Source organism: Aythya marila (genome assembly GCF_965140915.1).
Source record: "Aythya marila genome assembly, chromosome: 1".
Lineage (NCBI taxonomy): Eukaryota > Metazoa > Chordata > Aves > Anseriformes > Anatidae > Aythya > Aythya marila.
The window spans coordinates 70,678,969-70,705,266 of NC_139042.1; the positions used below are offsets into that span (position 1 = coordinate 70,678,969).

A 26,298-nucleotide genomic window follows, 5' to 3' on the forward strand; every position below is an offset into this window, starting at 1 on the left:
TCAGTCTGTGATGCAGACTGCATAGCTTTGGGGTCTTCGAAATGATGACTTTCCCCTTGAAGGAGGACTGTAGAGTCTTCCTCAAAGTTTTTCATTAGTTCTAAAAAGCAGAAACAGCTGGTGGTGATATGAATAGCTTGCTGGCTGAACTGAACAACAGAAGCCCGCAGCTGATCTGATCAACTGTGCCGTCATGAACAGGTGTCATGCCATGGTATGGGAGTAAATGCTGGCAGGTTTTTATTGGACACTGGGATATTGTAAAATGTGTCAAGCCAAAAAATCCCCTAACCTCAGATTGGATTTATTTTGTTGGTCTTAAATAGATATCTATGTCAATATGGGAGAATGTGCACTTATGAGAAACAAGATAAGTGCTAGACCAGGGATTCTTCAACTCCTTCATAGAGTAATCCGTATCTAAATAAAGAGATTTTCTCCTGCAGCCCCTCCCTTCTAATTCCTGGTCGTATATACCATCTCCCATAATCACGTAGCATCCTTGTGGAAACTGCAGCAATTGCATCTATGGGAAAGTATTTTAATATATTTTTAGCTATCTTTGAATGTGATCTGGCAGCTGGAAGCACGGAGAGTCAGCGCCATGTGAATGGTTAGGTTTCCAGAGATACCTAGCAACTGTGTGAGGTTTCGCACTTCAGTGGTAGCCTAATTGCTAGTTTTACTCTGTTTTAGCAGTGCTGTAGTCTAGGGAGGCTGCTGGGGGTTTAGTAGGGACAGGGACACTGATACAAAATTTCTGTGCAGTCAACACGTTGTTTTCTGTTTACTGTAGGGGAATGCATAAGTTGCATGTGTGAAGGGGCGAGGGCTGGAGGAGAGTAATTCAAGTCTGTGGGCTGGGTGGGAAGAGAACTTAGCAATTACTTTGCCCCATGCTGGCTAATGCCTTTCTCTTTCCTAAACCTGCATGATTTAGCAAAGAGGATTTTGCACGGATGCAAGAGAAGTTGCCCGGATGTGCGCTGCTTTGAGAAGAATAGCAGCTTTTCACAAGTGAGATGTTTTTTTACGTACTGCTAATTTACTTTCCCATATTCTTTAGTGTTGCCTTAACAGATGTCAAGTGAGAATTGCTCTTGCTTGTTGGGTTTAGTAAGAATTTCACAAGAAAATGGAAACTATTCCTATAAGAGATATTGCAAGACTTAGTTTCTCCTGAACAGAGCTGTGCTCTTGGGTATGGATTATTATTATTATTTTTGACTTACTGAGGTTGGAGAATCAGCCCTAGTTGGGCTAAGAAGTGTGTATAATGGAGTTGGGATGTCAGAGTGGATGTTGACATCCTCTCAGCTACGTTGTTACGGTGCCTCCCTCCTAGCTGCATGTTGTTGCACTGCCTTATGGTCAACACTGATGGCCAGTCTGAAGAGGTGTAATGAGTGCAGCAGGTGTTACCTGCTTCGTTTGTTTTAATTTACTTGGTCTTCTCCTGCTAAAACATGGATTTCTCAAAAAGCTTGGTTCTGCAGGGGTTGTTCACCAAGTAAATTACCATGTGAGATAGTAGAGGGTTGGGGAGATGGCCTTCTGTGCAATGTGTCTTTTGCTTATCCTACATACTAGAGCTGCTCTGCTCATGCGAAGAGAAACCTAAAGTTGAGTTGCAACACTTGATAATATTCAAAGTACTCTTTGAAAGTGTGTATGGGGGAATTTTTCTTTAGACATTTTTGGGCACTTAGAGAATGTGAATAGAATGTATAGGAAAATGTACAGAGGTCCAGCTTCCTTCTCCTCCTCTCCTCACAGACACTGCAGTTTTGTGGCAGGAATGCAGACTGTATTCCTCCCCTCCCCCTTAGAATTAATTATTAGTTGTTTAAAGTTACTGCTGTACATCAGAGGAAGGCAAAACCAGGATTCATTTAACCTACTTGATTAGGTGAGATTTCATTTCTTGCTTAGTGTGACATTGTTTTTTCTGTTTGTTTGTTTTTTTTTTCCACTTGCAGTGCCCACGATCTCACCAAGTGGAAGCTGTATGACAAGACTTTACGGTTGCTGTTGTATGAAATACAACATGGGAGTTTGTCCGTTCTGGTGAGTTGTTGATACTTAAGGTTGAAAGCAGGAAAACCAGCAAATATTACATAATCTTATGTATTAGTGTTGTATGAGGCAGGAGGATGTTGTTTCCCAGATTGACAAATAGAAACTAAGGTTTTGGTATAATGTTATTTAGAATCAATGGATTATAGCCATGTATTCATTAATTTGGAGATTTTCCAGAGCTACGACAGAATAATCATCTGACAACTTGAATAATCCTTTCTCAGTACTTCCTGCTGGTTGCAAAACCTCGCTCTGTGTACATATGGAATTGTTGGGACCATGAGGAGCATGGTTTCCTTGTAACCAGAAATTGAAATATTTTGGACCTGTTGCTTGCAAATTGACACTTGATGAGGATAGTTTGTAATTACCTGTTGTCTCAACTGCAGCCTTTTCTTTGTCTGATTGCCTCAACTCAAACATTGGCTGTGCCAAGGTAGAGGTATATCATGGTATTTTAAGTACTTGAGCAGTTAATTGGACTGCATTTCCAGGAGAATTTGGGCTTATTTGGAAAAAGGCAAAATATAGCCAAAGAGGGAAAGTCTGAAGCGTGTGGGTAGACTCCTTCAGTTGTAGTACCAGAGAACTAAGGTTTGGCTTCTATTCTAAATTGCCCTTTGGAGGAGTCAGCCTTTCACCAAAGACAGCAGAGAAATCCTAAGAAGCTCAGCTGAAGTTAGCCTCTGTGAATACCCCTCGTATTACAGAGTTATGTTCCATTGAACGCATCAGGATGTCAGAGTTACACAGAAGTAGCACCTTAGTAATGAAGTTTCTCAGCAGGCAATGTTTACTTGGGTGTAAACCTACTGTGTTTATTTTGAAGACCTACATTCTTGGCAGTGTAGAAATGGCAGTGCAAGCAGCAAGCAGAATGCCAGGCTTTTTGCTGTCAAGCCTTTCATGTAAATAAAGGACATGTGTTTTTATTTGCAGGTGATCCTGCCAGCTCTCCAGTGCACATATTTTTCTCTCCTGTGGCAAGTAGCTGCAGCTGCAGAAGATTCTTCCAAGGTTGGCCATTCCATATCATTTTGAAACCCAGGGGTTGTACTTGTAGAAGTTCAAGATGCTTTTCTATTCTCAGATAGCCAGAAAAAAAACAAGCTTTCTCAAGAAGACAATTTCTATATTTTCTTGAGGAAACCAAACTGAGTTGGGACGTTTTCTCTCTCTGTATATCTCCCCTTACCTTCCACACCCTTCCCTATTTTTTAAAGTGTTTATGCCTTTTCAGTATGCAAGAGAATAAGGGAACAACAGTTCACCTCTATTTTTACTACAAAACATGTGCAGCGAATTCCTCATGCTTGATGGAGATAAGGAACTTGTTCCACTGCCAAACAGTTTGTTCTCCTGCTTTAAGCAACAAATAATATTCAAGGAAAACTCCAGGAAGTCCTGTTGCTTTGTTTTATTCTTACGTTCTTATTTTACTTATCCATTCTGTGACATCCCACTTTCTTCAAACTTTGTGTAATTTTTTCATCAGCTGACTACTTTACTTTCCTAATTGGTTTTGCATAGTGCCAGTCTCTGCCAGATACTTCAGAAGATATTCTAGTTTAAGATACCAGAGAGGAAAACTCTTTTATACTTTGAATCCCATGTGAATCTATACCTTTGCAGTTTTACTTCGTGGTGAATCCTGACTACGCCAAGTGTTGCTGTTTCTGTCATTCCGCCCCCTTCCTCTGGTGCTGCTGTGTGTACAGAATAGGGCACTGACATGGGCATTTGTTTTGTGTGAGAAATGTTAGCTGGGAGGTTACCCGTTTGGTGACTGATTCACTATCTATTCCCGTCCCATTCCATTCCTGAGTGGATGTCTGCATCTCTCACTGCTCTAATATGTTCTGCCTTCCAGCCCAGACACTGTTAGCTTGCCTGATAATGGGGCAGCACATTTTTGAACTTGGCCTTTCATACAGGGGCAGATTTTGATTGGAAGCACAGTGTTACGGCCCACTCTGCAGGACCAAATCTAGATATTGGCAAAGAGAGAAGTTCCGAGAGCAAAAAACATTATTTCCTGGACAGCAGCTCTGGGACTGTTCCTTCCCCCCTCCTCCTCTAATGGTGTTAAGGCAGTGTTTTACCTCCCCCTCTGCTCCTTCTCAGTATGCCCTGGGATGGATCCCCTTTCTTACAAAGATCCAGTTGCATGGCATGAAATCCTCTTGTAAAGGCGTTCTTCTGTTGATTGGTCTGTGCAGTGCAACAGATGGGACCTAGTGAAGGATCAGGAGGTCTTTTATTTGGCTCTGGGCAAATCAAGTAGACTGTCTTAACTAATAGACTTGTCTATTGCCACAATTAGCAGTGTAGTTAAACTGGGCTTCCTCTGTAATCAGTAGAAGGGGAGAGAAGAGCAACTCTAGAAGGCAATTCACATGTTGGGTGCTGAAAATAAGGTGGGGTGGACTAGAGTTTTTGTGACTCTACACCTGTCTCTAAAGTGGAAATTATTATCCCTGCTTTATAAGGGTAAGCTGAAGTGAGTTCTGCAGACCTACCTCCTAGTTGCTTGGAGGGCTGTATCAGGGAATAAATGATACTGGAGCTGCTAATCCTACAGATGGAGAACCAAAGAGTTTGTGACTTGCTGAACACCGCTAGCCTCAGCAAGACGCACATGTCCCTCTGTTTGTCACTTTTCTGCACCAGAGTGGGGGGAAAAAGTATGTATTTTTATGGATTGACCTTTCTATCGTAGATATCGTGGCTGAAAGCAAGACATATTTTTAAAGTTGTTCATATCTGGTGAGCTGTTGCTACTGTGAGATGTCAGCTTCTTTCATAATGGCATCTGCTGTGCTATCTTAAATGAATCAGTGGAGAAAGATGCAACTGTTGTTTATTCTATAATTCTCTATTGGGTCATGGTCCCTAACATCTCAGTCCTGCCACTTTCCTTACATATGTTTTTAGGGCGCTCTTTTGGCATTAAGAAGAGAACTGAGGCGTTTCAGTGAGATTTGCATGTACTTCCTCACCCATAAGGAAAAAGACGTGAGAGAAAAGGTTTGTGTTCTTATATCACTTAACTGGCATGCATCCTCAGTCCTCCTTTTAAATGCCTTTCTTTCTTTTCATACCAGTATTTCCCTCTGCTGATTTTGTAATTTTTTGTTTCTTAGCAGAGAAATGACTCTTTAAAATAAACAATCCTCAACTATTTATTTGAAATAAATGCTATCTATTTTAACATAAAGTTAGCTAAAATGCTACAAAAGTTAGTGCTTTAGACAAACACAGGTATGTCTCTGCATGATCCATATGCAGAATCAAAGCCTGAATCTGAATGACTTGATTTGTCACTTGATAGTCACTACATTTTCTACTTAGAAAAATCAGTATACTGCTTACTTTCATTGCTTTTTTAATGCCTTGTTATGAATGTCACTTAAAAAATGGAACATTTGGAGAAATTGTCTAGTGATTCACATGTTGAAAGAGAGATGTTGTGGCGTAATAGAGCTCATTGTTCTTTTCAGAGAAGTCTGAAATTCAAATCTTTAGGTGGTGTTCATTCATGATACTTGCATATACCGTATCCTAAAGTGTAGGTTCTGGAAGGGCTCAGCTGTGGCATTTCATCACAGGGTGGGGCCAACAGAAATCCTCAGCTTGTGAGGAAGAAGTAGGATAGAAACCAGATTCTGACTTGTGGTGTTTGATGGGATGCAAATGGGAGTTGGCATGAAAACTAAGATGGTCTCTGGATCCTTCCTTGGCTTTGTTTGCTTGATACAGGCCTTCGTGATACTCTGTGACTGGCTGCTGATTTTGAGTCATCAAGATTCAAATAATAATGAAGAAGAAGTGGGATTTCTGGATTACCTTCCCAGCACTTCCCTTCAGGAAAAACTGCTTTTGTTTGTCCAAGAACATATTTTTGTGGAGGAGAAAGAGGAAAGCAAAGGTCAGACATCTTCAGCACTGAAGAAACACTCTACCATTTTCGCTGCTATTTGCCGGCTGCGCTGAAAGGGGGCGAGTCATTGTTGGCCCTCTTACAAAGTTGCTCGATGAATATAAATTCAGTGATTTGTCTCCACTGTGGCTCAATCACAGGCAACGATTGCCAATTTAGTCCCAGGTAGAAAGGGCTGATGTAATGCAGGCATGGGTGGAAACGTACAGGTATTTGACAGACCGACTTTGGTGGTAGAGATGGTGTCATCCACCTCGGTGGAAAGCCTTGCAGTGTTACAGTGCAACTCTGTTGATGCATGGGCTCTTCCAAGCCATCAGAGTAAAGGACTGGAGGATTTTGATGTGGGGATGCAGAGCAGTTTTTGTGGGAAACAGCTATGTAATTGTTGCTGTGTTGCCTTTTTCAAACAAATTCAGATGCCAAGCTGAGGATGTTATTGTGAAGGCTGGTTTCTTTTGGGAGTGTTTTGAAAATAGATTGTTGGCTCATTGTGGTTTGAGTCTGAGTTCAAGTGTCGTGCTTTGAAAAACCAAGCACCATCCTAGATTACTGGGCTGAACTCTTGCCCTTCAGCTGTTCACATGGAGTTCTGTGTTCAGTATTGGGCGCATTACCTATGTTATGTACCTGAAACTGATCGAGTCTGGCCTGTTTTGGGTTAGATGGCCTTCTGAGATCAGTTTCAAACCTGTTCTGTAAGATGCTTTCAATTTCTAAGTCCTCCCCACAAAGGATCGTTGTCAACCTGTTGCAGGTTCCTTCCCTAAAGAAGTGATTTTTTAATGCTGTGGGTGTGCTTGTCTGTGTGCAAAAAAAAAAAAAAAAAAAGGAAAGAAAAAAACACACACAAAAACAAACCCACAAAACACAACATGATTGCAATGTGTCTGGTTTCTTCCATTTTGTGTGTTTGTGCCTTTTATTCTGCACTGTTTGGTCCTGTTCTGCAGTTGAGCAGTGTTATACAGGAGATTCTGCCTAGTAGAAATGAGAAATCCCTGTGAAGATCAGAGTAGAAGACTGTGCAAACAACTCGCTTTCACTGTCACCAGCTGAAAGCTTTGAAATGGAAATGGAAAGCTGTGTTTTCTGACATACACAGAGCTGAGCGTAGCATCTGTTGCTTAGTATGTTGGCTGAACGGCTGAGTCTGTGCTATTCGGATGAAAGTTGGTCATTAAAATTGAGATACCTTGAATAAAATACTGGAACAAAGCTGCAACGCTTTTGTTTCCCTAGACCTGACAAAAGAGGAGGAGAGAAAAGACGAAAGCTACAAACTTGACGACTTGCACAAAAAGCGGAGTCTTCTTGCAGCATATTGCAAGTTAATAGTGTTTAATGTGGTGGAGACGACTGCAGCTGCTGAGATCTATAAGCATTATGTGAAGGTAATGTTTTAGATAACGTGGCTTTGCCTATCAGTGCATTTCAGTGTTTGAAAATGACTCCGGTGTTTATGAAAGATGTGGTTAATGGTTTATGGCTCAGAATCCTTGTGTACTCACAGAAGGGCTATAAAACCAAGCAAGAGCGGAACAGTCTCGCCTCCTTGCTCTGGAAAGGTGTGTCATTGCAGACAAAGTAACTGAAAGTTGAGTAGAGGCTATATGTCTGAACATCTGCTCCTTGGCTTCTCCAAAGAGGCCATTACGGAGAAGCAGTTTATGGCTGGGAGAGTGTTTTAACTATGGAGAGTCTCACACTGAAGTGGTCAGCAGATTTCATAAAGCTCCCACAGTTCATGGTCAGATGGCCTAGATGTCATGTGGGTCCCTGTGCTTAGACAGCTGCTAGAGCCTCAGCCACTCTGAAATGTGTGTGGAGAGGGCTAAGAACAGCACAGAGCGGGCAATTGCCACTGGAAATACCTGAGTGTGGATATTGATCCTCACTTCATTGGGCAAGCACTGGTTGAATATGTAAAACTCTGTTCTTCTTCTAAGAAGGATTGTTCTTTTGTTATAATACTTAACAATTTCAGAGTAACTTTAACATACACATTACTCTTAAGGGAGCAGACCTTTGCTTTAAACATAAAATAAAACGTCCAATTTTGATTTTATAGTTTGGGTGTACTGATACTGGGAGTGTTTTATAAACTTCTTGTGTGACGTGAACATAGTCATCTGTTTTGTGTATTCCCAGCACTATGGAAGGGAAACACTAATTTTCATCTGTTGCTGTTAATAGGCTTACAACGATTTTGGGGATATAATTAAAGAAACTCTAAGCAGGACGAGGCACAATAACAGAATTGAGAGTGCCAGGGCACTGATTCTCTGTCTGCAGCAGGTAAGGTTATAATTAAAATGAGAGGATGGGGGTTCTTATGACAGCTGTGTTTCATATTAGCCTTTTCCCTACCTTTCCGTAATTATTCAAATTAATTTTTAAAGCCTAGTGAAAGAAATTCGTTCCTTGGCTTTGCTTTCTATTTAGATGTGTTTTTGCATGTCTTAATGAAACTCCTTACACCTATTTTACTCATTACACCTATTTTAAACTTTAATTTTGTGCACAGGTGGTTTTTTTCTTTTTTTTTTTTTTCAATCTTCAAAGGCATAGCATGTTGGGATTGATGTAATCATTCAGATTACAGAGTCTCCCTTGGGACATGGTGGGTGTCTCTTAACCTTAAGGTTAAGGACAGTATTCTAGGTTTTACTGACTACCTCAATTCCTGTTGAGTGTGAGGAACTGTGAGTAAGTGTGCCGGTGGCTGGCCAGCTCTAAGCCCCAGTACTTTCAGTGTTTTTTTTTTGTGGAAGAAAGTGGGGCACAGCCCTTTTGAAGGGTTTTGCAGCTGCTGACTGATGAGGCCAGTCAGCTATTTTAGCAGCTGCTTCTGCCAGCTCTGCCCATGGCCAGAGCTGCTTCTAGCTCGAGTTGAGTCGTGCTGTAAGCCCCAGAGCAGGCTCCTCCCAGGGGGTACTGATACATGAGCTTTGCTTATTTCACACCCATTGCCAGGGGCTTAGATCTGCGAACCAGCCCCTGAAATCTGAGCTTAGACCAGGCTAAGCAGCATTTGGCTACATGTATTCTGCTGACATAGTCAGCACTTTGTGTTTGTGTATCACATAGACAACAGGCCCTTTCTGGTCTTGGCTTGACCTTGAAAGTTAACAGGTTGAAGCTACCTCCATGTTCTGTTAGGAAAAAAATCCCGAAACGTAGTAATTGGTTTTGAGACTTGCTTTTAACCCAGTCTCACTCTCAGAAATTGGGCTGTCCTGCTGCCAGACCTGTGTGCTATATCTGCATTCTGATACCCTGAAAACCTCTCAGGCATATTACTCCTCTTGGGCTTGATTCAGAAGACTCAACAACAGATGGGGCCCTCACCTTCAGGAATTGATTCTCTTTGTATGCATGTCTTTTTTTTTTTTTATTTTACTTTTCAGGTCGTGCATGTCTGTTAAGCACTTGTCTTTTGTGTCAGTTCCTAGTGCTTGTTGTGTGCTTTTGAAGAACATGACTTAACTACTCTTTTGTAAGGCTTCTATCTTTTAAGCTGTTACTGGGCGCACGGGTCTCTCTGTCCTCCTGAAGCTTTGTTTGCCTGTAGGGTTCCATGTGGTTGCTTATCTTGGACTTCTTTTGCAGCTGTTTCAGACGTGTGCAGAAAGCCAAGACAGCAGTACTGGTGTGGACTTGGCATCTGCTTCCTTCACAAACATGAAAGAACTGGCTCGTCGGTTTTCGCTAACGTTTGGCTGGGACCAGGTGAAATCTAGAGAATCTGTAGCCATGATACACAAGTATGTGCCACGTACAATGCCCATGGTCATTGCTTTTGTTAGCTGTCTGTTTTATTACTTAATTCTCTCTCTTTTTGTTTGTTTTGTTTTGTTTCAATAGGGAAGGGATCGAATTTGCCTTTCAAGGAGCTACTGGAACAGACGGAAAGAGCTTTCCTCCTAACTTAAGCTTTCTGTTAATCATCAGTGAATTTTCCTATAAGCTGCTAAAGCCTGACAAAAAAATAGTGTAAGTTAAATTCTTCCACATTTTCATGCGTGGGTTGTATTTTGTATATCTCTGTACATGGGACACTTGACCTGCAGTGCTGGAGAAGTCGCTCAAAGGCTTTTCAGAGACCTTTTGAAATCAATCTGCCCCTGAAGCTCTTGGTTTTAGAGACACTTGTTGAATTTTATCGTAGTATTTACTTACATGTGCAGTACCCTTTCTACACCTTTTTCTAGAATGGTTGTGACTTTATGTGGCAATTAGTGTAAGGGAAAGACAATGCGAACTTTGTGGCAGAGATTTGCAACTTGACTGGCTAGTGGAGTGGGAGGAATGCTTTTCTGAAGAGAAAAGTAAAACACAAAAGATTGAGGAGGATGTAGTGCCTAGATAATTATTTTGCAACAATCTAATTCCACAGGGTCAGGACTGAGCCATTTGATCATTGTCTTTATTTCCCTGGTCAGTAGTGTGTATTTTGGATATCTGTACTTCAGTCCTCTTCTTTACAAGACACTGCAAAAGTTATTTCAAAATATATAACAAGTACTTCCATTTTCCTGAGAGCACATTTGAAGACATGGGAAAGTTAGATGAGACATGAAGACACATCTGCCTTTTGGAATTCCTTAGCAAATTACTCCAATACCTGTCAGGAAAAGTTCTGCTTTGGAGAAGCAATGAAACAAGAAAAACTCATCTTGCTGAGCCCTGTGTCACTTGTTTGGTCCTGTGTCACTTTGTCTGAAATTGGAGGTTAATCTCCATGGGGACCGTCAACCATTTTTTATATAACATAGGTCAAGATTGGTAAAATGTCTAATTCTTTGCTGCTTTACATAACAAATAAAGTTTATTAATGATTGCCAGTTACCCACACAACATGCTTTTAAAAAATAAATTCAAACCTAAAATGCAAAATAGGAAAGAAAAATATCTGACATACACTGGTCACAGCCCTGGTAAATCTAGGGTGGATAATCGACAGGAAGTGATAACTTCCCTTTCTGTTTGTGCGTTCTTCTTGGAGAGAATCTTTGAGATCTATGACTAGATTTTTGTCATAGATTTTGTATGTACTGGTTTTGTACAGTTCCTGTACATCTGTGTCCATGTTGCCAGGATTTTGAAGTTCTGTTATTTGTGTGGTGATACTTGTGCAATAAGTAGATGTCTGTTAATTCATCCTTGAAAAAGAATGTAATTTCATGTACCTTCAAGGAGTATTTTTTCAATTAAACAAGAGAAATAAAATCATAATTGAAGTAGGCAGATATAAAGTTATATCCGGATTATTCTTTCTTATGGTTCTATTTAACTTCTTGACTGGTGGATATATTCCAGAAGTATATCCCTAATTGTAATCTATACATTCAGGTAGGTTTAGACATTGAAAACTTTTGTGGGAAATAGAGAACCTAGTAGGGAATGCTCCTTGAGTTTGCTGCCTCAGACCCACCCACTGCTGCTGGGGACAAATGGGAAACAATAAAATTCACAAGGGGGGAAATTGGAATTTTATCCACAACGACTTTCAGACAATGTTTCTAGAGTAACGGTTTCTATTCTGGGAGGCTTAAAACGCCTTGCAGGGGCAGGAGATTATATTTCCTCCTAGAAATATTTAGGTTTAGCTGTATCATAAATTACTGGGTGGAATGCTTTGGGTCAACATGAACTTTCAGAAATAAACATCTGGTTATTTTCATTTTTATTATTAATCATGGGATTGATGTCCAGGTCTGTATATTCACATATGTGAATGTACCTATAACAGATGAGATACAGAATATGGGCATTTGATAGAAAGGAGTATATTTCAACGCCATCAAAGTATATGGATTTTAACCTTCTCTGCCTGTAATTGCCCAGGCTGTAGCAGTAAAATACCTGACGTGTCAACTGCTCTGTGCCACAAAATGCACACAAGAAATGGATTATTGAATAACAAGCAGTACGAAGAGCTTGACTCCTGAATAAGTAGGAGTCTTTCCATTGACATGGACAGCAGTTGGATTAGGCCCTAAAAGAGTAGTTACAATACGTGCTTGTTTGAAACTAACAAATCCCATTACTGGGGTTTCGCCATTCCCAAGGCGCTCAGGGTGTACGACTCTAATTGAGTCGTGCTTACCCTAACCACCTCCCAGCAATGATTTTCCTTCTTTCCTTCTTTCCTTCTTTCCTTCTTTCCTTCTTTCCTTCTTTCCTTCTTTCCTTCTTTCCTTCTTTCCTTCTTTCCTTCTTTCCTTCTTTCCTTCTTTCCTTCTTTCCTTCTTTCCTTCTTTCCTTCTTTCCTTCTTTCCTTCTTTCCTTCTTTCCTTCTTTCCTTCTTTCCTTCTTTCCTTCTTTCCTTCTTTCCTTCTTTCCTTCTTTCCTTCTTTCCTTCTTTCCTTCTTTCCTTCTTTCCTTCTTTCCTTCTTTCCTTCTTTCCTTCTTTCCTTCTTTCCTTCTTTCCTTCTTTCCTTCTTTCCTTCTTTCCTTCTTTCCTTCTTTCCTTCTTTCCTTCTTTCCTTCTTTTTTTTTGCAAAGCAAATGAAATGTCTGATATTTTCCAGGCCACTCTCTTAATCAAAGAAAAAATAATATACTGTACAGGCTGGTGTTAAAACTGTCACTTTTGGTTTTGCTAAGGTAGGGTCTGTTTTAACAAGATGGGGCTTGATTCTGAAGTGATGAGCTGTAGCTGAAATGTAGTGAATACCCACTTTCTAATCCTGAGTCAGGCTGTGATTTTGTTTTCTTATTGTTGTGATGTAGGAATGGATCAGAAAAACTGTGTCGGAAATATCCTATTTTTCAAAAATGTTTGAAGGGGACCTCTTTGCTCCAGAAGGTCTGGTAGCCTGGTGATTAAGTTATTCACCTGAGACTTAGGGGGGTACAACGTCAAGTCTGTGAATCGAATCAAGCAGAACAGGGATTTGAAGCAATGCTTCCTGCGTCCTGTGCATTGTCACAACTGAAGAGCTGTTAACTGCTTTTTTCAGACACTCAAAATCTTACTGTGAACCTGCGAGGATCGGATTGGGGCTGATATGATATTCCAGAGAAGTGTTTTTATTGCTTGTTCATTTAAAAAAAAAAAAAAATATTGACAAAACAGGCACTTGTGGTGCAAATACCCTGCTTCCTGACCTGCTGTGCTATTGAATCATGAGGAGCGTCTGTCACCTGGGATCTCCTTTTCGTGGCAGTCCAAGAGGCAGGAAAGGGCCCGCAGGAAAAGTGGCATGCCCTCAGAGAGTGCTGCTCTGTTCAAGCTGCCCCTGGCAGCAGCAATGGGCAGTGACTTCCTACGTGGGGACTTCTTTTTAGAGACTGGTGTAATTCTGTAATTCCTGTGAACCAAACGTTGCCTCTAATGCTGAAATTCAAGCATTCTCTTAGCTTTGAAGGCATTTGCATTTTAACTATTCCCATATTTCAGAGATGTCAGACAAGAGAAAAAGGGTGTCTTTTCTTTTCACTGCATTGACAGTTCTGTCTGCACCTTTGGACAGTAAAGGCAAAAAGCCTTTCTAGCAAAACCTTCCCTTGATGTTGACGGGAAGGATACTGAGTTTTTTTTATGCTTGCTTTTGTTTTTCTCCAGGTATGCTTACTTACAGAGGTACGCAGTCGAGCCGCTGCCTTACAGCCGAGACGAATGGCAGCCGTTGATCTGGTACAAAAACTCCTTACTGGCCAACGAAGATGAGGAGAGCTCTGTCCTCGGCAGCTTAGGGGAGTGGTCCCAAGTGGGCACCTCTAAGGCATCTTCTTGCAAAAGGAAATTGTCGAATGGTATGGGAATGGGGCTGCTGGGAATCAGCTGTGCTGGCTTTGTCCCAGCAAAAATGCGCGTCGTGCTTTGCGTTAGCGGAGCCGCAGTGTGTTGGACCTCGTGGCCTCTCCAGTTGGAACCATGGTGTTTGCCTTCAGCTTTACTGCCAAACGTTTTTAGCTGTTGTTAAAGGTCTCTTCGTTACTCAGTTGGAGGAAGATTGGTCTGGAGACCTCGTGTGAGCCAAATTCAGATGATCTTGAATTGAGCTCTGCCATTTGTCTGTGCCACTGGGGCTTGGCTCGGTGCTTTCAGCTGTTACGTTAAGGGCGTTGTTGATTTGGGCCCTGTGGGTGATTGAGAAAGGGGCGATATTCCCAGAAACTGGTTCGTGTCTTCAGCCCAGGTAGTCTGGGACAAATCATTCTCTGGGTTCTTTCTATCTGTTGAGGTTTCAGGGGGTCTAGCCTTCTAAATTGGAATCATATTCCTAACATAGTGAGTTACGTGGGCTGCTCTCACGGACTTCCAATCTGTAAAGACATGGTGGGGATTAGTTATATGTAGTAAAGCCACAATGAAAGCAGTTGCCAGTAAAACTCCTAAGTGCTATGGACATGTGCAGGTCTATGGGGAGGAAAGGGAATTTCTCCCAAAGACCTTCAGTTTCTCTCTCATTCTTTCTCAGAATTTCTCTTGTTAGTGCCCTGCCTTCCAAAACCTTGTCCTTTTGTGTCCAAGTGGCCCTTGTCTAGTGAGGGTGACACAGAGTCAGCAGTGCTGGTAGCACGAAAGGACTGGGGCTAAGATCGTAAGCCTACATTGCAAAAATGATCGGGGCAAATTAAATTGTTTTTCTTTTGTGTGCCTTTTAGTTGCAACTTTCAATAAATGGCTGCTTTGCCCCAAATCTCTCCTTGAGCTTGGCTTCCGCTGCTCCCCTGCAGCGGGGACGCTGCTGTTGGAAATGCCCAGCCTCTGAGGGCGAGGTTGAAGAACGGGGTCTGTTCGCTGTCTCCTACAGGGTCTTTGCCTGAAGCCAGCCCTGCTGAAGCAGCAAGCCAAGATCCAGCCTTACAGCCTGCTTCCCAGCTCACCTCCGCAGCAGGGAAGAGCAGAAAGAGGCTGAAATCTCGAGAGACGAACTCGCAGGAGCATGTGCCACCCCCTTGTCCCGGCGGGCTGCAGCAAAGGTACTGGCGAGATGTCTTAGAAGCTCTTTCACGTGTCCCAGTGCTGGGAGCTGGGGTCTCTCGACCCACCTCTGCTTCTGCTTTTTGCAGTCCTGCCATGGGCAAAGCGCAGTGTTGTGCGAGCCGTGTCCCAGGGACAGGCTGTGTTCTTCATTTCCTCGGGCCGATAGCTGCGTTTGCTGCCTTGCCCTCATCGTTCCCCACTGCCACGGAGCTTCCATTACTTCTTGGGCAAATACCGAGCGTGTGGGGAAACAGACAAGGCGGGAGGAGTTCCCTGTCCCACTTCTCTTGTCTCTGGTCCTGATCAGAGGCCTGTGCTGTCAGCTGTTCCCTGGCTGTGTGGTGCAGCCCAACGCTGGGTGTTTTCTGCACCTCTGGAAATGAAAGAGAGAATTCTTGTCTCTGCAGATCCGTTGTTAACTGCTGTGTTGCTGGTGGCTTTCTTTTAAAGAGCTGCGTGTCTACGTGCAGCGTGCACACACATGGGAGTGGAACCCACCAGAACTGGATGTAAGAGAGGTGTTGCAGAAGTAGCAAGCCTTCAGTCTACTTCTGAGCTGTGTAAAGAGCTCAGAGTGCTCAGCTGGGATAATGTCCTGCAATGCAATTCATTTATTGAGCTGGTGGGTTCCACTTCCCATGTTGGCAGGGTAAAAGCTGACACACAAATCCCAGAAGGAGTACACGTGCTTTTCCAGGTTTTGGGACACCTGTTGAATGGACCTGGTGAATACTAGTAAAATAGAACAAAAAAAAAAAAAAAAAAAACATAGGAGATTGTAGGTCCAGCCTGTTTAAATGAAGATATTGTTTCTGATCTGCCTTTTTCAGACATTCCTCAGAGCACCACCTATGTCATACCTAGGCAATACTGAGCCAGAAGCTTTGGGCTACCTCCTGTGGGTGCCTCAGCAACAGATTATGATGCATGCACCACTCTGCCTTAATAAAACCTGCGCAACGTATGACTTCCCTCATAAAGTTTCTCAAGACTTAGCTTTTTTTTTTTTTTTTTTTTTCAGCAAAGGTGAGATTGAGACAGATGTCTCGATGAAGCGACAAGCGGGAGATAAAAGTGAAGATGCCGATGTTGATGTGATTGATGCAGACCAGGTAATTTCGGATTGGGTTTTCCAGCTCTGTGGACAGCTGTACTTGGGGTGGGTGAACGTGAGTTCAGAACCTCGTGAGTACCCACCTGGCTGTCGTGCTCATTTTGTGGCCCCTTTTAGGCTGAGGAAAGAAGTTCTCTCCCCTTTCCAGCTGTGTCTGAGGTCTCCTTCTTCAGGTCGTTTATTTGCGTGCCATACGGCAATTGGTAGCGTAGCTTCTGGACACCCTTAGGTATGTTGGAGACCAGCTAGGACGTGTTACGAGGAAGATCCAGTTTCCTTTTCCCATACTGCGAAGCTCCTTAATTAGGAACCCTCTGCAGCTGCTTCATGTTACTGACACATTGCAGGGATGGCATTGCTGCGTGGCCTGGAGGGAATGTCTGCCTCAGAGGAGGTGTGTGCGTTGTGCTCCCAGCCATTGATCGCTGTGGCTGGAGCGTCCCTTGGCTTTTGTCCTTCTCCATTCGAGGCTGTTGGGAGATTAAATTGTCCTCAGGCCAGGTGGGGATTCAAAGGGAAGCACCTGAGCGTTGTGGGCTCGGGGTGACAGACGGCGCAGCCCCGTGTTATTCTTGAGGGCACCTCTGGGGTCAGGTAGGAGTGTGGCCACGCTGCAGCTGCCTGCCTGGGTCTGAGCGCAGGCGGGTAACGGATCCTAGCAGCAGGGAAGGGCTCGTGGCCCTGGGGCAGCCGAGTGCCAAGGGCTCAACCAGGCTGCTGCACACCACGGGCCTCGCAGCACTGCCTTTCCTTCCTCCCAGGGTTTGCTCTGTCAGCCATTGCAAGGGCCTGAGTGTTTCTGTTGGTTTTTTTTTTGTATTTCCTCCTGCTCTCTGAACTTGTAATGTGTTACAAACCCAGGGTTTTACTTTTGCTTGAGGACTAGAAGGAAAGAAAGGACTTCTGTGTTTTCTGCCAGTTGTATGCCTGTTAAAATGTAAAATACTGGTTTAGGCAATGGGCTTGGAGCAGCTCCTATTGAAGATCGATAATAAAATAATGTAAATCAGCAGACCAAGGTTGAAATTATACAGAAAACGGACAGCTTCTAACTGGTGTATGTGGCCTTTCCCTGTCGTTCATTTTCCGGGCTCCATGTGGTGTAGAAATACCTCTTCCCTTTTGTGGCAGCCAGCGTGCTTTCTGAGAGCCACCTACGGCCGCGTTGCTGAGTGGTTAGAGGCTGCACAGAACCACGGAATGGCTTGGGTTGGAAGGGGCCTTACAGAGCATCTAACTCCAACCCCCGGCCATGGGCAGGGACACCTCCCGCCAGACCAGGCTGCCCAGGACCTGGGCTCGAACACCTCCAGGGACAGAGCTCACCACCAGGGCCTCACAGTGAAGAATTTCTTCCTTATATCTAATCTAAATCTCCCCTCTTTTCGTTTAAAGCCACTATCCCTCATCCTCTCACTATCTGCCTGAGCAAAAAGCCCCTCTCCATCTTTTTTATGAGACCCTGTAAGTACTGAAAAGCTGCAGTGAGGTCACCCCAGAGCCTTTTCTTCTCCAGGCTGAACAGCCCCAACGCTCTCAGCCTGTCTTCCTAGGAAAGGTGCTCCAGCCCCTTGGTTGTCTTCATGGCCCTTTAGCCTGATATTCAGACATCTCTGCCCTGACACCTTACAAGCTGCTCCTCTGTGATGTTTCCTTGATAATATGAGCCTGACTAATGTGTCTTTTGTCTGGTCTAGAAGAGTTAAGGTGACAATGAGGGGATAAATGGAAGTGAAGAACACGCTACTACTGCTTTCTGCCAATTGCTGAAGTGAACAGTGCGGTTGTGACGGCATCAACCAAGGCAGCAGGAGATGCACAGCAGCTCAAGGCAAGTCTCCCCCTGTAGGCATCCACCCAGTACCAGCTCCTAGCACCGTGGGCGATTTCTCCACTCTGCTGCTCATCAGTATCACTGCTTTGGCTGGTGGCGTGCTTCTGAGGTGTGGGAGCGGCAACTATCATTATTGCTGCACTTCATCCTGGACTTCAGTGCCCTCGTGGATAAATTCCCACCCCAAGGATCGCAGGCAGGGTACTGACAAACACTCAGCGACTCTGTGAACTGGATGAGACAGAGACGAGGGTGCTCAGCTCAGAGCAGCACCCTGCTGGGTGTGAGAGGCCCGAGAGAGCGATGTGCTCGTGCCCTCGCACCCCGTCACAGCGCAAGGAGCCTGGCCCGGCTGTGGACAGGGCCCTGCTGGGTGCCGGATGGCGAGGGACGCGGCAGGGCTGCTCGCTTCCTGCCTGTAAGGTGCAAATCGTGGCTCACAGCGTCTGAAAGCATTTCTGAACGCCAGCGCTCACAGAAACAGGGCTGGTTGCCGTTGGGGATCAGGACACAGTCTCAGGAGACTTGCAGCAACAACACAACAGCGGACCAGTTGACTCAGTATTTTCCTCTGGAATAAATCCGTCATGCACAGCAAGCACGTAGTAGTTACTGGGGATATGAAAAGCTTGAAAAGACAATGTAAATAGACTGTAAATACAGCCCTTCAGAAGCAGTCTTTCCATGACAGGTTTGGAAACGTTCTTCACTCGAGTGCTTTGTTACTGCTCCATGGAATTGTACACTGCATTAATCCTAAAAGCTTTTTAAAAATTTTAATCTATGTATATATTTTGGATCATGACTATAAAATAAACTGTATAACCGTTGCTGTCCATTAGTACAGAAGGTGCATGCGACAGTCCCACAGTGACTGGAGAAAGCCCAGCGGTGCTGCTGGCCTCTGGTTGGCCCTGTTATTAAATGCAGCGGGAGCGCAGCTCCCAGGAACGTGACTGCAAGCTGTGATCACTGCTGAGGCAGCGGGTGTGTGTTTCAGATTGAGCAGTGATGTTCCCCTCATCCCCCTGCAGTGTGGATCTCAGCCTGGCCCCTCACAGTAGGCAGCGTGCAGCTGCACCAAGAACACAGGTCTAGGACCGCAGGCACAAATGCTCTCAAACTTTTGGGAAAAACCATTAGGGATGGGAACTACGCTTCAGGGGAAGGTACAGTAATCATCCTTCAAGGAAGAAGACTTCTACAGCAACACACTCATTTGCTCCATTAAACCTCTGCACATCCTCTAGGAAAAAAGGGCCTTGGATATCAAATGTATAGTGAAATCTCTTCACTCCTGCTCTCAATTAAAACACAAAGCATCAATCATGGCTACAGGTTCTACCATTCACCATGGCTCTGCTCTGTTTAATGAATTGTGATGAGAAAAGTTTTGGCTGCTCATCTACAGCTGTTTCTGAGAAGCCAGCTCCCAGCTGAAGGGTTTGGGTAGGGAAGATTAGGATGCCACAACCTCCCTGATGCTCAGGCTCATCAGCCAGAAAGCCAGTTTGGCATCTTTCTAACAGCACATTTGGCGAATAGAGCTTAATAAATGCTCTGTATAGAGCTTAAAAGAAATGCTCTGTATATCTTCAGTGGTTGAAAATCTAAGGAAAACATGGAAGTAGTGAAAGGTGTCTGCATAACACTTAGAGAAATTTGACATTCATACATTCCTATTAAAGGTGGCATAATGGACCACAACATTATTTCTTCGAATAATGTTCTAAGGATTTTAATGACTTTATTTTTTTTTTGGGTGAGGCTGTGAGTAATGAGCTCCATTACTGAAAGGTCCACAAGTTTGTAAGTTTGTAAGTCTCAGTAGAAGGCCATGCGATGAGCTGAGGGCACAGACTGCTCCGTACCTCCTCCAGCTGTGTAGCATCACTGCCATGTGGATGGGGAAAAACCTGTTAGAACTCATCTGCTTTGAATATGCAGCTTGGTGTAATTATCTAACCAGACTGCATACATATGGAACCCATAGCTTAAGTGGTTCTTTCAGAACTTAATTGGATGTAGTACATAACAATTAGAGCTGTTAAATTACATGTATGAAAATCTTTATTTCAAAATACAAACATGATTTTTAAACATTTTAAACAGATCTACACTGCAAACAAAATAACTTACATCTTTTTGTACATTTTTTTCAACAAAATCTGTTTAACAGTAAGAGTGAGGCAACAATTTCAAGCTGCTGTGACACTATGAATATCCATGGAATGTGTCAATAGCAAACAACTGAAGGGGAGGACAGACAAAAGCACTGAATGCCCACAACAAATTAGTGCACATCACTGATCAAGTAACATTTATACAAAGGATTTAAAAAAATTGGTTCCTTCTACAAGAAATAACACACTCGTTTTGGATCAAGTATGGACACTAAAACAGACTGCACTATTTAATAGTATTTTTATAATGAACGTCAGTGAAAACACTGAAGTTTAAAGGCCAAGCAAAGTTAAAGTTGGGGCAAACAAGGACTATACAGAGAAGAGAAGCAACTTGTTTCGGCATTAGTCTTCCTTATGCACCAATATGCTCAGCTTGTCCAATAAAACTGCGTCTGTAAGTAAGAGCTGGGTCACACGCTCGGTCACGTCTCCGACAAGGCACAAGAACCCTAGCGCTGTCTGTGAGCACATAAGCATTGCCGGCCAGGTAGAAGTTGTCTCCTTACCTCCCTTAGCAAGGCAGGAATGCCTCTCTGCATAAGGGACGGAGACTGTCAGTGCACCACTCCTCAACTTAGAGAGAATTACACCAGTTCTCTTAAAAAACAGTAGATTACTCTTCTCTAAAGTCAAATATTGTTATTCTTCCAAGAAGGAATTATGCAACATCTGTAAATAAATATTTTAATCAATTTTAAAAACTATAGACTATTGAATAAATACAAAAGTTTCATCATCCCATACAAATGCATTTCTTTTAAAAGGTAGTCTAGTGATTAAATATTTTTTTTAAGCACAAAACTAAGCTGACTTCCTGGAAACAAACCCCACTGAAATGTGTAGTGTGTAGCAGACCTGCTGCAGACTGTCCCTTCTCTTCTGCAAGTGTCGACCGCAACAGCTACTCAAAGTCCTCTTCATAGTCATATTCATCCAAGTCTACATCAGCCAGGTGTGAAGGCATTTCAAAAAATGGTCTTTTTTCCATTTGATACTTCAGGACGTTGGCCTTCTGATGGTCTACAGGATTCAGTTCAGCTTCGTACCTACAAATGAGCAAAAAAAAAAAAAAAAAAAAGTTTAGATACATTGGGAAGTGCCCAAATGTCCCAGCACTAACAAGGCACCTGCAGGAAGAACATCACTTCCAGTGTTTCATATTTTCAGGAAATAAACAATCACATGCACCACAGTTTCTGCAAAAATTAGTTCAATTTGAGCTGGTTTACCAACAAGTTCTGCATGTGACAGAAGAGTGAAATACACACAGCTATACTGAAAACAAAATGCTCTAGTACATAATGTTGTAGTGGACTACTCTTCAGTTAGACGCTGTCAGATGCAAGATTTATGCATCTGACAGAAATCCTGTTTTTTTTTTTTTTTTTTTTTTTCTCCAAGAAAGCAGAAATTAAGCTGGGTTAGGAAAAACAACATTCCTGCAGTAGATGCAATAAAACAAAGAACACCAAAAGCATTAATAAAATGGGTATGAACACAAGGAAGTGATAGCAACCGTGTATTTAAAACAGAGGCTAGAAAGCAATTTGTTTAGTGAGAAATTACTGATAATCACCTGCTGAACATGAAAATGAACAGATGGATAATGAAATGTTTAGCTAAAGTCAGTGACAGCTGATATTGAAAAAGGATCTGCTTTGGCATTGCCTAGATGGAAGCAATCAGAGTCACAGAATGGTTTGGGTTGGAAGAGACCTTAAAGCCCACCCAGTTCCAGCCCCCTGCCATGGGCAGGGACACCTCCCAGCAGACCAGTTTGCCCAAAGCCCCATCCAGCCTGGCCTTGAACACCTCCAGGGATGGGGCAGCCACAGCTTCTCTGGGCAACCTGTGCCAGCGCCTCACCACCCTCTGAGTAAAGAATTTCTTCCTAGTATTTAATTAAACCTGCCCTCTTTTAGTTTAAAACCATTCTCCCTTGTTCTGTTCCACTCCCTGACAAAGTCCATCCCCATCTTTCCTGTAGGTACTGGAAGGCAGCTGTGAGGTTTCCCTGGAGCCTTTGCTTACCCAGGCTGAACAACCCCAGCTCTCTCTGCCTGTCTTCATAGGAGAGGCGCTCCAGCCCTCTGATATGTGGCCCTCCTCAGGACTCATTCTAATACTTGCATGTCCTTCTTCTGCTAGGAAAAACAGAGCTGAACACAGCACTCCAGGTGGGGCCTGACAAGAGCAGAGTAGAAGGGGAGAGTCACCTCCCTCATCCTGCTGTCCAAACTTCTTTTGATGCAGCCCAGCACATGGCTGGTTTTCTGGGCTGCGAGTGCAGATTGCCAGCTCATGTTGAGCTTCTTGTCAGCCAACACCCCCAGGTCCTTCTCGTCACAGAGCTGCTCTCCATCCGTTCTCCGCCCAGCCTGAATTTGTGCTTGGGATTGCCCTGGCCCTGACGCAAAACTATATTCTATTCTTAGAGCAACACACTGATTTTCCTGAAGGAGTGTATTAACACGGTGAAGGTAAACACCTCCCTCCTCCCCTCAAGTTTTAGGGTTATTAGGATTCTGTTTTACAGAAGTTCTACACTGTCTGAAGTTCCACAAGTCTGTAATACTTGACTGTATAAACCTCTAAAGGCAACAGTGCCTATGCCGTGGAGAAAATCTTCATGGAAATACCTGAAAAGGTAAGTGTCCAAGAGCTGTTAGCAGTCTACTGAAGAGGGAAGTTTAAGGTGAATTTTTAAATATAATCTGGAAGCTTGAAAAACATGTTGCATTTTAGTTAGTTTTGTTCATATTATGCATAAAGCTATAGAACCATGGTTTCAGATACACCTTGAATAGATTTATGGGAAAGAACAAAAACAATCTGAGGTAAGCATACTTGCAGTGAATTTTGTGGCTTTCATCTTCACTAAGAGCAGCCATCTTTGTCAAAAACATCTGACTTTTGCAACTTTGTGTCTCAGAATAGACAAAATGGGATTACCACTTTGCAACAGCAACAGTGTTTTAAAACAGGAAGGTGGAAAGAGACAACTACCATGACAGAAGTAAACAGACCAGTGGAAAAGAAAAAAGAGTAAAACCACAATGTTGTAAAATGTTTCAGGAAGTGGTTTTAATTAAGATAAAAGATGTTCAGATTTAAGAGTATTCAAGTCTTTTCTAAAGCTATTCCTGTCTTGAGCCTGGTCTCTCAGGCTGACCTGCTGATACACTGATTTACTGCGCTTTATTACGTCCACCAGTAACTTCAAGTTTTGACTCTTGATAGTTCTAACTTGTTAATTTTAGAAGAACATTCTAAAAGGAGGGCCAAAAATCTGAATCCGTCACTGGTTTATAAGAATCCCACTAGTTTTATCAGCTGATTTATCAGAGTAACGCTTCACAGCCAGCAAGACTGCAGAAGCTACTCTTTCTTTTGATGCATCAAATCTAAGCTATTACACTCTGCATTAGTGTCAGACGAGTATCAAAAATGCAAATACACATTCTATACCTACCACAAGCTTAGCATAAATTAAGCTTTAGAGATGGAAAGATAAATGCAATGAAGGCTTAATATTGCCTAACTCACAGCAAAACAAAACTTCAGTATTTTTTTTGGCTTGTTAATTCTGTAATATTAATCACTTCTGGGGAGGCTTCGACAAAGAGTTAACAGTGTGATGCCCTCACTGTTGAGGAGACTGGGTGACAATTCTTCCCTCATATGCTTTCTTTTAAGAAGTTTTTTGAATTTAGTTTCTTGAACTTAGTACATTGAGAAGATTTTGCTTGCATGTTTTACAACCGTAGAATAATTTGGTTGGAAAGGATCACCTAATTCCAACCCCCCTCCCAAGGGCCGGGACACCTTTTAGAACAGTTTCCTAAACATCAAGCCAGTAATTCTCTAAATCCTTGCCAAGAACAACAGACATTTTAAAAATGAATATTGCTGTCTGGCATAGAAGATGATCTTGTTTTTCTGATATAGGGAAAGCAGGAAAACGTGTTTTCTCTAGACACGTCCCTCAACTTAAGGCCTAAAACAAGTTAAAGTTGTACCTTTTTACTTATCTTTTTAAATAATGAAAAGGTGAAAGGCAAATTCAGGATTTTGGAAGCAGAGCTTTAGTGCTTCCACCTGAAAACAAGATTTGAAAACCTGACTCCAAGTACAGCACGATTCCAAGAGGTTCTGGAAGTCGCCTAGCAAATTGAAAGGAGTGATTCTGAAAGAGCAAGAATTTTCACGTTTACTCTCACAGAACAATTAGGAAATACTTTAAGCCAATATAATTTTTAGTTCAGAACTCAGTCTTTCCCCCATAAAACTCCTAATGATGCTCTTCATTGACTCAACAAGCTAGAGAAACTGTGTTGTATCATGTTTAGCTGTGAAGCTGTTTAAAATCATCTTTCTGCTGAAAATTTGATGTAGGACCTTTTCTTTGACAAAATTCGTGTGATCACAAACTGTCAAAGAGTATTTCATTCCAGACACTTTCATTCTAGATACAAGGGAGGTTCTAAGGGAGGTTCTTTCTGCCTCACTGGGCACATGGCTAAACACAACCAACAACAATGATCTACAAAAACAGCATTAACAGTGGCAGTGATTGTGAGGCTCTGAATCAGTAAAAAGGATTTGTGCCAGCTCTCCTGCGATGTTCTTACCCGTCATTCCACTGGTCACTTGCTGCCTCTTCTGCTACCAAGATATCATACTCTTCAGCAGCATACTTCTCCCAGTCAGACAACTCTTGACTTTCGCCTTCACCATCCTAAACAATCACATTGCAAGTTATACAAAGCTGCATTAATCATTAAGCACGTAGCTAAAGAGACTTTTACAGCTTCAAACTCACCCGCAACATAGAAAATTGATCTTTCTGTTCATGGTCGAGGTATTTTTCAATGTTGAAAAAAGTATCAAAAAACACATTTGTCAACTTGCATCTCTTTAAATCATGCAGAGTAATTTTTCCTGTAAACAAGATTAAGAGAGAGGATAATTGTAACTCTAAATATCTTTTGCCAAAAACTTTTGAATAATATTCTTTCTTAAATCATCATCATGCTCAAGATCATTTGCTACTGATGCTCAATGCAATAGCAGAGGACTGAAAAGATGAAATACCTACCTAGAAAAGTGTCCTTCAAAACAGACAAAACCTTTAAGTACTTCAGATTTTTTTCTGTGCTTTAGCTATCACCCTAGTGAAGCACTTCCTATTGAAGAAGTCTACCATACCTAGATTTAAAGATCATTTAAGCCAATTGTCCAAGCTTCCTATGAGACAGAAGCCTTCAGAGAGCTAGCCATTCCTTCCTAAGAAGTGTTTGCGTAGCAGGTAGGAATCTCCTCTTTCAGCATCCCTTTCTCTTCCCTGAATGAAGGAGATTCCCCTTTTTTTTTTTCCTAAGTTCACAGAATCACAGAATTTCTAGGTTGGAAGAGACCTCAAGGTCATCGAGTCCAACCTCCAACCTAACGCTAACAGCCCTCCACTAAACCATATCCCTAAGCTCTACATCTAAATGGCTTTTGAAGACTTCCAGGGATGGTGACTCCACCACTTCCCTGGGCAGCCTGTTCCAGTGCCTCACAACCCTTTCAGTGAAGAAGTTCTTCCTAACATCTAACCTAAAACTCCCCTGGCTCAACTTAAGCCCATTCCCCCTCGTCCTGTCACCAGGCACGTGGGAGAACAGGCCAACCCCCACCTCGCTACAGCCTCCCTTGAGGTACCTAAAAAGAGCGATAAGGTCACCCCTGAGCCTCCTCTTCTCCAGGCTGAACAAGCCCAGCTCCCTCAGCCGCTCCTCGTAGGACTTGTTCTCCAGGCCCCTCACCAGCTTCGTCGCCCTTCTCTGGACCCGCTCAAGCACCTCCATGTCCTTCTTGTAGCGAGGGGCCCAAAACTGAACACAGTACTCGAGGTGCGGCCTCACCAGAGCTGAAGTTATTCTGCATTATACAAGTGAAGGTAATCCATCTCACTAAGCTCCTTCAACTCCTACTTGAAAAATAATTTCTATTTGGCCCAAAAATTCCAGCATCTATTTTAGACCTGAGCATGTGACTGTGCTTCATACGAGTGAATTTTCCATAAAAGTAATTTGTCTCATTTGTCTAGGCTGACCAGTATTTATTGTTTGAGTGGAACGCAAAGCGTTCAGAAGTATTTTATTTTATAAACCGACCCTTCAAAAGCCCAAAACAATGGATCTGCTAAGTGTTATAAGT

General features: G+C 42.8%; 2 protein-coding genes across 6 annotated transcripts in view; one reads left to right on the forward strand and one right to left on the reverse strand.

Moving 5' to 3' along the window:
* Positions 1 to 19,824, forward strand: part of LOC309890138 (cohesin subunit SA-2-like) — a 63,062-nt gene extending 43,238 nt beyond the window's left edge. For 2 of the 4 annotated variants that reach the window (XM_082783723.1, XM_082783725.1), the window contains 13 exons: positions 941 to 1,017; positions 1,980 to 2,067; positions 3,019 to 3,096; positions 5,014 to 5,106; positions 5,839 to 6,007; positions 7,262 to 7,413; positions 8,216 to 8,317; positions 9,632 to 9,786; positions 9,887 to 10,015; positions 13,593 to 13,783; positions 14,788 to 14,956; positions 15,982 to 16,072; positions 17,772 to 19,824. In XM_082783723.1, coding sequence (XP_082639849.1) covers positions 941 to 1,017; positions 1,980 to 2,067; positions 3,019 to 3,096; positions 5,014 to 5,106; positions 5,839 to 6,007; positions 7,262 to 7,413; positions 8,216 to 8,317; positions 9,632 to 9,786; positions 9,887 to 10,015; positions 13,593 to 13,783; positions 14,788 to 14,956; positions 15,982 to 16,072; positions 17,772 to 17,780 — 1,503 coding nt within the window. In that variant the 3' untranslated portion in view covers positions 17,781 to 19,824. The remainder of the gene's footprint in view (positions 1 to 940; positions 1,018 to 1,979; positions 2,068 to 3,018; positions 3,097 to 5,013; positions 5,107 to 5,838; positions 6,008 to 7,261; positions 7,414 to 8,215; positions 8,318 to 9,631; positions 9,787 to 9,886; positions 10,016 to 13,592; positions 13,784 to 14,787; positions 14,957 to 15,981; positions 16,073 to 17,771) is intronic. The other 2 variants (XR_014319381.1, XM_082783724.1) reach the window with 2 other exon arrangements.
* A 136-nt stretch (positions 19,825 to 19,960) lies between these two features.
* Positions 19,961 to 26,298, reverse strand: part of PPP2R3B (protein phosphatase 2 regulatory subunit B''beta) — a 49,766-nt gene continuing 43,428 nt past the window's right edge. For both annotated transcript variants that reach the window (XM_082783756.1, XM_082783757.1), the window contains exons 11-13: positions 24,917 to 25,035; positions 24,726 to 24,832; positions 19,961 to 21,140 (exon numbers count right to left, since the gene is read on the reverse strand). In XM_082783756.1, the coding sequence (XP_082639882.1) occupies positions 20,996 to 21,140; positions 24,726 to 24,832; positions 24,917 to 25,035 (371 nt within the window). In that variant the 3' untranslated portion in view covers positions 19,961 to 20,995. The remainder of the gene's footprint in view (positions 21,141 to 24,725; positions 24,833 to 24,916; positions 25,036 to 26,298) is intronic.